This window comes from Lathamus discolor, chromosome 9, assembly GCF_037157495.1.
Source record: "Lathamus discolor isolate bLatDis1 chromosome 9, bLatDis1.hap1, whole genome shotgun sequence".
Lineage (NCBI taxonomy): Eukaryota > Metazoa > Chordata > Aves > Psittaciformes > Psittacidae > Lathamus > Lathamus discolor.
The window spans coordinates 5,992,092-6,006,922 of record NC_088892.1 but is presented as its reverse complement, the minus strand read 5'-3'; the positions used below and the strand labels follow the sequence as shown (position 1 = coordinate 6,006,922).

Here is a 14,831-nt window from a genome sequence, read left to right as displayed (position 1 = left end):
CATCTCCAGGGCTTTGCCTCTGCCGCGCGGCTCCGCAAGCCGGGTTTTGGGGTAGTTTTCGGGTTATTTATTATTTATTTTCCAGCACGCGGGGTGCAGTTGCTCCACTTCCCCCGCAGAAGGAGGAGAACAAGCACGGGGGGGGGGGGGGGGGAAGGCGAGAAGGGGTGGCTCGGTGTGTGGAGGGGAGGGGAGAGGCCGCCGGGCCGCCACACCTGCGGGCCGCGCTGCCCTCCACGCCGGGGCCACTCACTGGGCCGCTCTAACGCAGCTCTCTCTGTCTCTTCCCCCCCATCTTCCTTTCCCTTCTGCTCCTCATTCATTCTTCCCCCCTTCCCGCCCCCTCCCCGTTGCAGGCGGAGCGGGCCCGGCAGGAGGCGGAGCGGGCCGCCGCACGTCCCCCGGCCGGTCGGCCGGCCCCCCCGCCATGGGTCGGAAGCGCTGCGTGGGGGGAGACGGCTCCAAGATGGCGGCGGGTTGCTGCGGGGTGAAGAAGCAGAAACTCTCCAGTTCCCCTCCCTCGGGCTCGGCCGGCCCGGGAGGCGGCGGCAGCGGCTCCCACTGCGGAGGGGCGGCGGCGGCGGGGGGCGAGCCGGGGGCGTTGCCCCCGCCGGGGGGTCCCCGTCTCAACGGCCTCGGGGGTCTGGCGGGGGGCGCCGCCGGCTGCGCCCTTTCCCCGCCGCTGCCGCCCAGCTGCGGCGGGGGCCCCGCCGGCCTGGCCCCGCCGGCCTCCTCGCTGCTCGCCTCCCCCGGCGCCGGCTCCGGCGGGCCCGGCTGCAGGAAGATGGTGGTGTCGGCCGAGATGTGCTGCTTCTGCTTCGATGTGCTCTACTGTCACCTGTACGGCTACCAGCCCCCGCGGAGCCCCCGCTTCACCAACGACCCCTAGTGAGTATCGCCGTGCCCCGGCCGACCGCCCTCCCTCGTGGGCGCCTCGTGCGCGCCCGCCCGGCCCCTGTCCTCGCCTGGCCCGCGGGCGCCCCCGCCCCGCTGCCGTGCGGCCGCCGGCCCTTCTCGGCGGGGGCCTCGCTGCCCTCCGGCGCCCGGCGGCGCGGCCCCGATGGCCGCTCGCCCCGTTAACCCCTGCCGGGCCGCCCGCGGGCACCCGCTGTTCCCCGGCCCCTCCCGGGCAGGGGTGGCCCCTCAGCGCTCCGCGCCGGGCCGCCCGCCTTTGTGCGGTGCCGGATCTGGGCTCCTCCGGCCGCCGGAGCTCCGCGCAGCGCCCCGCGGTCAGTGCCCTCTCCCGTCCGTGCTCATTCCAGGAGCGGTCCTCAGTGGGACCCTTTCTCTGCCCGTGTGTTCGCGTGAGTGCGGGCCTCTGCTTCCCCAGTGCTGCATGGGGAGTACCCAGCGTGGGGGACCTGCCGTGTTTGCGAGCACTGGTGTGTACCAGTGCGTTCCCCGTGCCAGGCACTCGTAACGCTGCTTTGGTCTCAGATTGTGTGGGGTCCTTGCCTTGTGACAGCCCTGTAGATCACACAGCGTTAGGCATCCCTGAGTAATCCACCACGTCAAATTCCCAGAGTTCGGAGCAGATCACACAAACACCTGTTAACTCCCATCCTCCTTCACCTCCTTGCAAGAGTGTCCTCCAAGGGCTTGCAGCATTCTTGTCCCTTGGTGTTCATCTTGACCCCTTGTCCTTCTGCCTTTGGAAGTGACCCTCCGGGACAGTGTTGTCAGCACCTGCAACCTGCCTGCCCCGGGGATCCGGGGGTGCTGCAGCACATGAGATCTCTGACACTACAGGGAGTAACTTCTGTTCGACAGGAAGTTACTTCCTCTCCGTTGGGATGAGTTACCGAGTTGCTGCATGCTCCAAGGCTGTTTGAATGTACAGTTAATGTAAGAGGTTGTTGAAATTGAGTTTCCACTCTTTTACTTTGCTTTTAAATGGGATGGAGCTCATGTGGTGAGTTTCCAGGCTTCAGTTGAGACTCGAGTGTGTTGGTCCACCGGAGTGCATCTCACTTGTTTCCTGTTACGTACAGCATCACTGTTAAATCTGGGCGAACCCGTGCTTAAGGAGCACAAGTTAGTTTGTGTATGTCCTCCTCCCTCATGCACCAATGCAAATGGTTATCATGCAGTCTGCGTTTCATTAGTGACATGTGGTGTATGCTTCTTAGTGTTTAAAATAATGTAATGTATTAAAGATCTTATTTGGAGTTCGTGCTGTTCTAACACCCAGGATCTATACATCTCTTGCATACTTTCAGCTGCTGTCATGACAACCCGGCTCTGTGGATTCCTACTTTAACCTGCCACTCCATCAAGTCTTCCCTGTATGTTCTTCATAACTCCTGTGTGATTCCATCCGAGTACCAATAATGAAAGGAGGGCAGGGAGGCTCCACTGTGAGTTTCCTTCCCCAGGTCTTTTGCAGATCCCTGTCTGTTCTTTTGTAGATACCAGTTGCTCAGGAGCTGCTGCTCCGAGTAGCCATTTTGCTTTGCGTTGTCCTGTGTGTGTTCTCAATCCCAGAGCTATAGGTGACAGCATCAGTTTTGTACCATTTCACTCTTTCATTGCTGTAAGAGAGTTGAATTCTCTGCTGCAGTATCACCTTGTTATTGTCTTTTTATTGTACTGCAGAATGTTTTGTTGAACACTTCAGTGCTACTGTCTGTGTTTTGTAAGTGGAGGAAACTGAGGGGTGAAGATCTCGCCGCTGAAATGTTTTCCAGTAGGAACTTTGATTCCTCTCAGTAACCAGTACATTGCTTCACCTTTCTGCTTCTACTTCTTACTTTGACAAGAACACAATAGCGGAACAAGTACAATTATTTCTACTTTTCTAAAATTCACACGTGTGCTGAAGCGTTTCTCAGATTTAGTTGCTGTGTCAATGGACTGCTGAAAATGGCACCACCATTAATAAAATCAGTGATATTTCTGCTTATTGCCATGCTCGTGCAGCATGCACAGTTGTACAGATTGAGAAATGAGCTAATCATGGTTTTGTTTTTTCCTCTGGTTAGTTTTCTCATTCCCTCTGGATCGTTACATGGCTTCACAAATACTTGTGCCCGTACAAGTGTGCGGTGGGAATAAGCAGACAGATGGCAGGACTGCTGCTTTCAGCAGCCTTGTGAGCTGATTACGTTTGTGCAGTTGGGGAAGCAACTTTGAAGAAGTTGCTCAGTATTGCATGTAAAATTCGAGGTTGGTTGGTGAGTGAATCGCACTGCTCAGAGGCAGCAGGACTCCCAGCATGCGAAAGATTCACGGGCAGTCCTATCGATAACTGGCTCACAAAGATGTGATGTTGTCTTTGAAGCTGAGATTCATCCTGGACAGCAAGGAAACCTGAATGAGAACTGACATTTTCCAGTGAATGCATGTTGCAGTTTTCTGCCTGGAATGCTTTTGGAGGTTTTATCCGTAGGCTGAAATCCCTGCTCTAAGAGTAGTAGTGTAAAATAAGAGTTTGTATGTGAATTCTAGAAATGGTTTTTTAAATTACATTAATTACAGGGAGGATGAAAGGCCTGGAAGCAGGTATCCTCACACAGGCGTGACTCATGTTCCTTGCAGGTCCTTGAACAATGAAGCTGAGCATGATCAAAGGCAGGCAGGTGGCTGAATCACTTGGACAGGGGGTTCTGATGTGTTGTCTTTGAACAAAACCCGCTTGTAACACCTCTGGATTTTGGTAACTTTCTGATGCCGATGTGAGGACCATGGCAGGGCTCAGAAGGATGGAAATTTGGAGCAGTTACTAGGAATGAGAGGAAATGCCTGTTTTGAAAGGGTGTGGGTTTTGGACTCTAGCACAGCCCATACATGGATGAAATAGCTGGCTTTTCATATCCCTGACTGTAGTTCCTAAAGCACAGCATATGGGTGAGGGTATTGCTGGGGAGCTGTTCGGCTGGGGAGAGTGACTCAAGGAGTCAAAAGAATTTAGCCGGAAGATACTGAATCTGCCCAGCAGTGTCTTGGTGGGAATAGGCTCAGCAAATCCTTCCAGCCACAGGCTTCCACTGCTCTGCCAACATTTTATGCTATCACTGTCTTCGCTGAAGAGCTTTTTTCTACGTATAACTTCACTTGACTTTGCTTTGCTCTCTAAGCCACCCCTTCCCTTCTTCCTGGGGTGTGTTCTGCAGAGCTTGTGCTTTCCCCTGGCTTCTACCATTGTGGTGGCTCTCAAACTATAGGTGTGGAAGGAATGTAAAAATGACCCTGGAGGTGTGGATGCTGATTCAGAGTTTGAAAATTGCTGCCCCAGACAAAAACTGTCTTTATAGAAAGTGTCATTTGGACACTGCTCTTGAAACACAGCTTGATGAGTAAAATTATGGAACGCTGCGATTGGTGAAAAGCAGCTTTTTAGAGATGGCAGTAGGAATAAATTGTAAGGGGAAGAGTTGTGAAAACATTTTACCCCACTCATCTAGGGAGAAGGAAAACTGAGCAGCTTTTCTTCCTGTGTTTCTTACCTTTCTGACAAATAACTCGCATCCCTTTAGTTCTTTTCTATTATGGTCTTGTGCAACACACCCTTGTGCCTCCGTGATCACTGGAAACAGTACCGTGTCCTGCCTTCCATTGCGGAAGTGGGAAAGTACAGCCCACCGGTGTGAAAAGACTCAAGGTTCATGTTGCTCACTAGTGTTTTTCTTCTAGTAGGAAAGTGTTTTGGCTGGAAGTGCAAGCATGTGCAAGAAGGTTGTGAGAGAATGGGAAGGGTAAGGATCGAAGAGTGCAGCCGAAGCTGTGCTTTGTGCGTGAGGAGGACTTTCTTCTCACATCTCTCACATCTCTGTTCACTGTAAAGACTTCCCTTGACACACAGAAATCACCCTTCTGAGTTGTTAATCCTGCACAGTGTCTGCCTCAGGCCTGCCAACTTAATGTTGACGTGTTTGTAGGGCAGTCCAGCAGGTTAACTCATTTGCCTGTTGTTTGCTTCTTACAGTCCCTTCCTGAAGGTTGCCTGCTAGCAAACAATATTATTTTATTGGTCATCACCCATACTTGACACAATTTGTAATGGGAATTGCCCGTTCTGCTCCTCTAATCTGGTACATGGTAACCAAGAAGAAGATTGTACAGCTGGAAATGGCTGGGGTGGCTTGTGCCTTGCTTCCATCTGGCTGAGGAGCTCTTGGGAAAGATGTTTACCAGAAGTGCCTTGCATCAAATACCTAGATGATGGCTTGCTCACATCCTCCTCATCTGGCAGGGCAGGTGGACTGTGCCAGAGGCATTGAATGGTCTGTAGCTCATCTGTGTGCTTGTGGTGGACCTGGTGCTTTAGGGAAGCATCAGACCTGTTGTGCAGGCTGCCAGCCCTGGGGGCTCCAGCCCTAGAGGTGTTGCTGGCAGCCGCGTTCTTTGCAACAGGAAGCATGACTATCTTATGTGATTGCAGGCCTCTGGATTAAAGCACTTGCTAGGTTATATCCAGTCTTGACCTGAAGTCTTAGCTCAGAAATCCATCAGTTCCTTTCTTCATTGATGACTCATAGGATTTTGCAGCAGTATTTCCATTTGGCTGCAGGACAGAGATACAGATATGCTCTGGTGTTGATATGCCTGACCTTTGTATTTCATTGTGTTTTCAGGTCTAAAGTCTGTCAGTTTGCCTGTTCTAGAAGGGTCTGGGGTGGCATTACTACACTACCTTAATTACTCACTAGTGAAGGTTGGAGACATTTAAATTCAATACAGTTCAGAAATGTGGAGTTAGCTGACCTTGTGCCCATTCATTTCACACTCTCAAACAAAGTTGTCATCCTGCTCAGCATGAGTGTAACTTCACCCTGTAGTAGAGAAATGGTTTGTTACTGGCCATCCAATTGTATGCCTTAGTTACCATGCCTTGAAACTCCGTTGGCACTAGTAGATACGATTTGGCAGTAATTTAGATGGAAATAGTTTTAAATCTTCCTGTACAGTCCCAAAGCTGACCTTTTTTTCCCCAAAAAATGTTACGTTACTGCGTGATGCTTTGTTTTAAGGCACTGAAGAAGAATTAGGCTTGTCTGTAGGTGTGTACGTATGCTTACACGTACAAGTAAATAAAGATGGTATGGCTTGCAAGTTGATGGGATTACATCTTCTCTCAATTTCTTGTTTCTTGGCTGCAGCCTGACTTCCTGTTTTAGTCTCTACAGCTTATTGCAGTGTTTAAAGTTGGAGCCTTGTGCTTGACTCCTCACTTGCCTTGGTGTGCGGTTCTTTGCAAGCATTTTTTGTGGAATGCTGCCTGGAAGCTTACCAAGGAGTGAATTTCATATTGTCTTAAACCCCCAACATTCTTCCTCCGCAGTCCCGGCTCAGTGTTCAGCTGTACCTGTTGAGATGGCTGTTCTTGCTGTCCGAAGGACTTGCTTGTGTGGCGGTGGAGACTTACACTGTTGTGTGGCAGACTGCAATAATTTGTATTTATTGTCACACTCTACCCTTACACAACAGCTCTAATGATTGCTTGGTCATGGCTAAAGATCAGCACCAGTTACAGAACAAAAAACACAGCAACAAACAGGCACACAGGGAAATGTTCTCTCATGTCTGTGTGTCTGCCTGACTTCATTCTGGTTTCTATATGTGCGTTGTGTGGTTTTGCAGAAGCTTCGGTATTCTGACTTAGCACAGTCTTTAGTCGTGGCTATTAAGTGTTGGAATATGAAGTGGTGGCTCTCTGAGTGGCATTCTGCAGCAGACTTCCTGTAAAATCCAGTGCAGTAGAAGATGTGTATTTTGGCTGGTGCTGGCAGTGCTCAGCAGGGAATTCCCAGCCTCTCTGGCAGCAGGACTGGTGGATGCCTCTTGGCACAGTGGAGGAGGAGAAGGGATAGAGCTGCATGGCTTCAGAAAGAACTTTCCTTTGACAGTAGGTTCGGCTCCTGGTATGGTTGGTGAATGGAGAAAATATTGCTACGATAATCTCCAGATTAGAGTTGCTATAATTTGAGGGCTTTTTTCCTTCATAAGCTCATTCTAGTGAGCTGCTCTTAAATCCAAATGGTTGTTTCTATTAGTACAGGAGATGGCATCACAGACAGTATTAAGGATGGACCCTGGCTTTCCTTCTTCAGCTAAAAGCACTCGCCGTAAAGTCACAATAAATGCTCCAATTCACTGCAGTACTCGTGTTCCAGCAGTTAATTGTTCTCACGATGGGGTGAGGAGAGGTGAGAGCCACCTGTGCCATCAGTCTGGTCACCCATTTTTATTGCCTCTTTTGGTTTAGTTACATTCCTGTCTTCTATCCTGTTTTCTTTTACTCTGTCTTGTACTCAGGATAACTTCCTGATAAAGATTCCCATGGATTTTGCAAATTGAAATTGACATTGCTGTTAACGTTACATGGCCTTGTGTAACCTGTCTGCCTGCAAGGAAGATCTTGGGTCTGGGTTTGGCTTGCTTCATGTGTAGCTGTGAGTTAAACGTGTTGCTTCTTGTAACACCGATATAATTGTAATGTTATCTAATATTGAATACTAAACCAAGAGAAATCTAATGGTGGCATTTTTTTTGGTCATATTTGTTAAGAAACAAGTAGATTTTGTCTAAAAGTACAGACAGTTCTGTTATAAAGCCCTAAACATCTGTTAACTGCTCAGCTCCAGATAGAGAGGGAGTAGTTGCTGTTGTTGACAGCTAAGAGATAACCAGGAAATAAAAGTTCGGAAGACTGGCTTGCTCAGTTTACAGATCCAGGCTGTGACCAGTCAGTGAATGAAATATATTTAGTCTATGGTTTATTTCTCTCAAGACTCATGCCATAATGAATGGAGCAAGCTCAGGATGCCAAGCTGTCTATCTTCACCTTAAGTACTTGTTTATAGTTAACTGCAGGTTTTCCATAGCATCAAATGATTGTCTTCAGAAGCAGACATGCTAGTGTGCTAACACAGCAGCTGTTTGACTGGTGGTTTCTGTGATAAGTCTCTGTGGAAGGCAGGAGAGATGCAAATGATCTAGAAATAATAGCAGACTCGTCAGAGTTTGGCCAATACAGAAACTGTTGCTAGGCTGGAGGCCAAAACAAGTCCAGTCAGGCCCTGACCCTCATTAGCAAAGCATTATGAAAATGCTTGACCTTTTTATGATGTTTATGCTCCTACCGAGTGGGGTATTATATTGGTACTGGGTTTAGCATTGCAAACTTTGCATTTAAATAACCAGACGCGGCAGCTCTGCTGCAGTTAATTCACACATGCTCAAAGCCATGTCTGTGATAACAGAGCATGGTAGGGAGTGCAACAGCTGTAAAACGGAAGGTGGCTGTTGAGTGGGTCCTAGTGCTGCGTTCAGATAGCACATAGGTAATAAGGTGAACTTGGGTTGATACAGTATCTCCATTTCCTTACTGTTAGTGCTGTGGTATATGCTGACTGACCAAAAGCTGTGCTGTTTCCAGGCCAGCTGTGTAAACAACAGTAGGCATCTTTCCTAGGCTACTTGTATGACCTTTTATAAAGCCCTTCATTTTATAGCTGGGGTCTTGGTAAAAGGGATCAGTGTAAAGGGCTTCATTTGCTAAGTGTGATTCCCCCCTGCTCCATTGGCTGTAAGCATTTGTTTGACTAGGTAGCTGTTGGATTTGTCACCTCCTCACTCCTGCTGCTCCCCTAACTGCACTTATTTTGCTGTGGCATTATAATACACAAGTGTCTGTGCCTTATGGGATATGCTTTAACTTTGGCTTTGATGGCTTCCTGGAAGGTAGGGCTTCTTGTGAGTACATGGATATTGCTTTGCCACACAGAGTACTTGCAGCCAGTGTTTTAAAGTGCTCATTTCATGAGAATGACATCTTATGGGATGCAGAGCAGCTCCGCTGAGTTGTGGCAAGGTCACTGGGACAGCAGCCATATAGAGATCTATATGTCTTCCCAGAGTACTCGTGCCTTTCTGTTACAGGGAGTGAATGCTCATAATCCTTAATGCCATAGGAAATCTTATTTTATGCTCTTCTTCCCATTAGCTTGGACTCTGTGGCATTTTTGGCAAGGTTCTGCCTGTGGCTGTGGCGTTTGTAATACATGAGCCATATACGTACGTATCCTGTAACTTATCCTTTGCCCTTTGCCAGCAAAGATGTGTCCTTTCCAGGCTTGGCTGGCACATGATGGGTTCCAGCACCTGCAACACTGCCTGCTTTACTGGGTGGCACTTGAGTCTATGTTTGAAACAGAAGAGAAAGGAGGGAAGGATCAGCCTGAAGACAGGCTGAGGAAGTTGGGGCTGTTCAGCCTGGAGAAGAGAAGGCTGCGTGGGGACCTCAGAGCAGCCTTCCAGTACCTGAAGGGGGCCTATAGGGATGCTGGGGAGGGACTCTTCATCAGGGACTGTAGTGACAGGACAAGGGGTAACAGGTTAAAACTTAAACAGGGGAAGTTTAGATTGGATCTAAGGAGGAAATTCTTTCCTGTTAGGGTGGTGAGGCACTGCAATGGGTTGCCCAGGGAGGTTGTGAGTGCTCCATCCCTGGCAGTGTTCAAGGCCAGGTTGGATGAAGCCTTGGGTAGGATGGTTTAGTGTGAGGTGTCCCTGTCCATGGCAGGGGGGTTGGAACTGGATGATCTTGAGGTCCTTTCCAACCCTGACTATTCTATGATCCTTGCCATAATCCTCTTCTAATCAGCATCAGAATTATTTTTGCTTCATCCTTTCCAAAGAGTTAAATCACTTTCCTTGTTTTCTGTGTGGCATTTTGCACAGAGATACAGATTGCGTGGATCAATATCCTGTGACTCTGAGTTACTGGCTGGGCTTAAACCACAACAATGAAGCTCCGGAGTTCATGAGTTTTAGGTGTATTGGGAAAGGTGGTAAAAAAACGTGCAGTTACCCACTGACGGGCAGCCTTGTGGGTCAACGAAGTAAATGTGGTGGCTTCCAGCCCCTTTTCTAGGTGACTGTAACAATGTAAGGATTGGGTGCACGCCATTTTTCTTACCCAGTAAATGAGCACAAGGATAAGTTCAGCTGCCAGTGAGTAACGAGTTGCAAGGCAGTTCTTTTCTGTGTAAGTAAAGGTGCTAAAAGACTGACTTCTGGGGAAGGTGATGTGTAGGTAGAGGTTCCTTGTAAGCTTTATAGGTACTAAAAAAACTAATTTCTGGTCCTCAGTCCTTTAATTTGACTGCCACATGGAGGAGGCAGCGAATGCCAGTCAGGAGAGTGTTGCACTGGCCTTCCTCTGAGTAATGTTTCTGCAGAGAGAGTATTGGAGGCTGAGAAAAAAGGAGCACTGGGGAAAGAAGCCCTCTTCAAAGGCTGCTGCAGTGCCTGAAGGGAGGTGAGTAACTGCAAATGATGTATCCTTTACACATGAGAAGAACTTCAGCAAGCTGCTGGCCCAGATGAAAAACTGCAAGCCAAGTGATAGAAGGCAGGTTCTTTTGGCACAGTGTTGCGCAAATGGTTATCCAAGCTTTGAAGAACCAAATGGAAATGGAATATTAAAACTAATCCCTATTAACATGGTGATAGAATGTGAAATTCTAGTGATTAGATACACTCTTTCTTAAGAAAAAGGAGCATAATTCTGGCTCTGGTTCAGTTCAACTGGAACTAGAAAGTAAACAGTGAAGAGGCAGGTGGCAAAATCCCATGTGGGGTATTTGCCACCATAGTATCTGTGAAGGATAAAGGTTGAGAGAAGGTAAAGACTGGTGCTGTTAATTTGGAAGGAATGCTGGATAAAACCAAGCCTTAAAAACAAGGGGTTAGAAAGAAGGCTAAATAGAATACAGGGTGAATTATAGCAGTTTGCAGTGCTCAGGCAGCTTGGGCTTTCTGACACAGAAATGTAAGCCACTGCGAAAAGTAGCTCCCAGTAAAGTGCCTCTTCTTGGAAGCATACAAAGCCTGTGTTAGAAGAACGTGGAGGTCAGGTTATTTGGTGCCAGCTTTTTTATTTCCTCTTTCATTTTGGAGGATTTCAAGGTGTTAAGTTCTTTTACGTATCTAATGTTGAGTGGCTTGGAATAACCTCCTCAAACTGCCCACTACTCTATACATTCTTCTAACTTAAGTGTGTCTTCCTCTTTAAATGTGTCAGAGATGCTCAGCAGCAGATGAGTCTTACTTGTCATAAGCTGAAATAGTTACATGAGACAGGCTAGATGAAGACAGAAGAAGGGATGAGCACTCTGCTGCTACAGTGTGTTTTATGTTAAGTAGTTGGAAATAAGAAACTTTTGTCCCTGCTGTTCCTGAATGGCTCCTTGTATGGTTTCTGTAAGGTTTTGCAGCCTGTTGGAGACTGTCGGAGTTCATAAATGGAAATCTGGGGCTATAGGTCTGAGTGTTTCTGAAGTAGTCACTGAGATTTTGTCTTGGTTAAAAAAATGTTCTTGGTTGTTGGGTTTCTTTTTTTTTTCCTCAAGGAAAAGTGCTAAGCCATTGAGATGTGCTTAAATATGGTTTCGTCTTAAAAGTCCATATGCTACAAATTGGAGATGTGAGATATTTACTCTTCCTCTGAGCAGTAGTCATGTAAATGTGTGGCTCACAGACATTCATCCTAAAGCTGGCAACATAAGCATACTATCTTGGCTGTCATTTTATGTCAGATGCTCTGGAGGAGAAAACTAGAGCAGTCCAGAGTGGTGTCTGACCTTTTGATACTAAAAGTTGGGTGTTTGGAGATGCCAGAAATTTCATGGAAGAGGCCATTGCAGAGAGATCAGCAGTTTTCACATGGTTCCACAGATAAGGCCTCTCTTTGTTTCCAAGTGATTGGGTAGTCTACAAAGAAAAAGATAATCTTCCATAAAAACATTGATTGGCCATTGGACCTCAGGGTGTTTCTATGGCTTTGCAGGTTCTGTCCAACTTTGCTGTATGCAAGTTATTTAGAGGAGGCAAGTGTGACTTGATGGGTAAATCACTGCAGTGAGGTTTGGAAGACTTGCCTTTTGTTCCTGACCATGTGGTGACTGCGGACAAACCTGAATGAGACCCTCAATCTCTCTACCTTGTGTTCTTAATCAAAAAAACAAGGTGCCTCAACCCCCTTTTAAGTTAGTAGCGAGAGAACTTGGCTATTGTTGTGATTGTTCTTTCCCTTGGCTGGAAGCTCTCCAGACTCGGCTCAGGGTGTTTTTGCCTAAATTGGCAACTTGGAAGCATACGCTTATTTTTTTAACTGTTATCCATTATATCTGACATGAATCATGGTTGTATTCATGTTAGCTCGAATCCTGCAAAGGCTGTTGTTGCTTCTCAAATAAGTCACAATTTTCAATGAATTTACTTTAGTGGGGGGGAATAGTTTTCTCTATTTGGGTGCTCTTAGTCACGGTATCCTCCTTTGTATTTCTAGGCTACCATTCACTGGATCCTTTCTCTGAGAATAGTTTAGACAGCTTTATGTCTGCTAGCCCAAATCAAAGACAAGACCTTCCCAAATCACATTGTATAATTGTTTCTGCTCTAGGCATCCTGTTTGTCCTGGTTACATGAACACCATTCTTGTATGAACACTTCAGAACGGGGAGGAGGGTGTATGGTCACCCATTTACTGCCCTCTTGGAGCCGGATTCCTTGTTTTACTGAGTGTTGAGAAATGGAGATGAGCACAAAGAGAAGGTGGGTGGCGGGGAAGGTACAAGCAGTGCCCGTATGATGACACTTCCCTGCATATTTTTCTAGTCCTCAGCAACTTGCAGTTTGGGATGGCTTGAGCCAGAAGTGATGTCTTTTATCAGCAATTCTGCCTGACACCCCACCCACCCCACCCCACCAGCAGTGGGTAGATTTTAATGACGTTTGAATGAGACAGCGTTAGGAGGAGGGTCAGAATGCTGGACAGGCATGAGTGCAATATGTTAGGGGTTAAACTGTTAGAAATAGGATGAAAACTAATGTTTTATAGAGCAGCTTCATGTACTTAAGGAGTAACTAAAACCTGATTCTCTAAGTCAGGAGTTTGTTTCTCTCCTTAGCAGTTTTACCAGTATTGACAGCCATCTGTTTTTTATCCTTTGTTATGCTATAGATACGTAAAGGGCAGGTGGCTATTTCAAAGAGGAGTTATCAGTAAAAATAGAAAAGGTACAGAAATGAACAGTTTAAACCAGATGCCAGTACTGCCAGAAGAACAAAAGGATATAAAATGTCAGTGAATAGGTTTTAAGTTTAGAGTATAAGGTTTCTACTTGCTGGAGCAGTGTGGTTTTATAGTAACCTTTAATAGGATTAGTGGGGGCAAGAATCCAAACAGTTTAGACAGATCTTCATCACTCTATGATAAGAAGTAGATGGTGCATTGCCTCTGGTAGTGAGCTTAGATTTGATAGTTTAAAAAGTCCTTCATTCTCAGTTTGAGTTGATTTGGGATTTAGGCATCAGTGTGAGTTTTTTCCTTCTCATGGTCCCCCTGTGGATGGGACTGCTGGATGGCAATAATCCTGGTCCCTTAGTGACTTCTGCTCTGGTAATACATTCTAAATTGAGGAAACTGGTAATGAAGTTTTCAAGAATGAAAACATGAGTTTTTCCATTGAAAATCCCCAGTTACCAGGCTGTTGTCACAAAGCAGATCTTCTCTGTATCCTGTTACTGACAGGTTATTTCTAGCTTAAAAATTCATCTTTTTTTTGACACTTGCAGCCATTGGTAAATTGCTGTTGTCCTCTTGGTAGGCAGTAACGATCCACAGATACTTCTGACACAGAAGTTTCGTGCTGTCACTGATGGCTTCTGTTCCTAAATATGGGGATAGGTCTTTTACACTGTGACACTGGTGCTTTTTTGTTTTCTTTAAAGGAAGGATTATTATTGGAGAAGAGTGGTGATAGATGAGGTTTAATATCTCTAAAGACCGATAGATGACCTCTCTGGAGGCAGCTTCTGATAGAAAGTGGAATAACTTCTTTTGAAGCAGGTGATTTGTTTTGGTGTGAGTTCAGAGGTAACTGTTGGCTCTCTGACCTCTCTCACTCCAGCACAATTACTTAGTAAGTGGGGTTTGTTTTCTAATAAACCGTTTTGCTTTGCAGAGAAACTTGGTGTTCTTCGCACCCTGCTTTTGCCTTGAGTAAGATTTGTGTCTTTGTCAAGGTAGAGATGGACAAAGGCAAACGTCGGTCAGTACCAGAGCTCTGTGGAGGTGATGAATTTGCAGGCTGTTACGTGTATAAGTTTTCACTGAACTGGAGCTGAACCATGACTCAGTAATGGTTCATATTGAACAGGAAATGGGGATATGGCTTTTCTGAACACAGGATCTTTGCTGTTAGTAAAAAGGGGTGCCAGAATCAAACCCAAGGAAGCTACAGTTCAGTTGGCAAACAAAGCATTTGTTAAGCAGTAATTGTTTTTGAACTAGTGCTACTGGAGACTTTGCTACTTGGCTTCAGCCGGCTAACAAGATGGATTTTGATTTGCACAGCCATTCATGACAGCAAAGAAATGGGGCAGTTTAGAAGCACAGCTTCTGTGAAAGGGAGTAACGGGGGACTGAGAATGCCAGGCTCACCCTGAGGTATCTGGAGAAGCCGGGGCTTCCACATTTACTTTGAGATGTGAGAAGACTTCAGATTGATAGGGATTGAACTTGTGGGATGCGAACAACTTCTTAAGCAAAGCTGGGGTTTGATCGGGTTCACAGCAAAGTGCACTAGTAGGTGACCAATAACAGTTTATTGGGTATCAGTGGTTTGAAATGGTGGTTGTCCTGTTTGCCCTCACCTCAGCTGAGGTTTCTCCCATCGGCTCAAGGATGACCACTATTACCTGTGTTTTGGGCTTGGATGCGGTTGAGGGAGTGGCAACCGATCAGGAGATACAACTGGAAATGATAGTCAAAGAAGAGTTTGGCCTCATACCATGAGGTAAACCGCTGAGGTGGAACATGCCAT

At 46.8% G+C, this 14,831-nt stretch overlaps 1 protein-coding gene across 1 annotated transcript in view; it reads left to right on the top strand.

Moving 5' to 3' along the window:
* The first annotated feature begins 343 nt into the window (after positions 1 to 343).
* AMMECR1 (AMMECR nuclear protein 1) overlaps positions 344 to 14,831 on the top strand; it is a 76,663-nt gene continuing 62,175 nt past the window's right edge. The window contains exon 1 of the mRNA XM_065689996.1: positions 344 to 888. Coding sequence (XP_065546068.1) covers positions 428 to 888 — 461 coding nt within the window. The 5' untranslated portion in view covers positions 344 to 427. The remainder of the gene's footprint in view (positions 889 to 14,831) is intronic.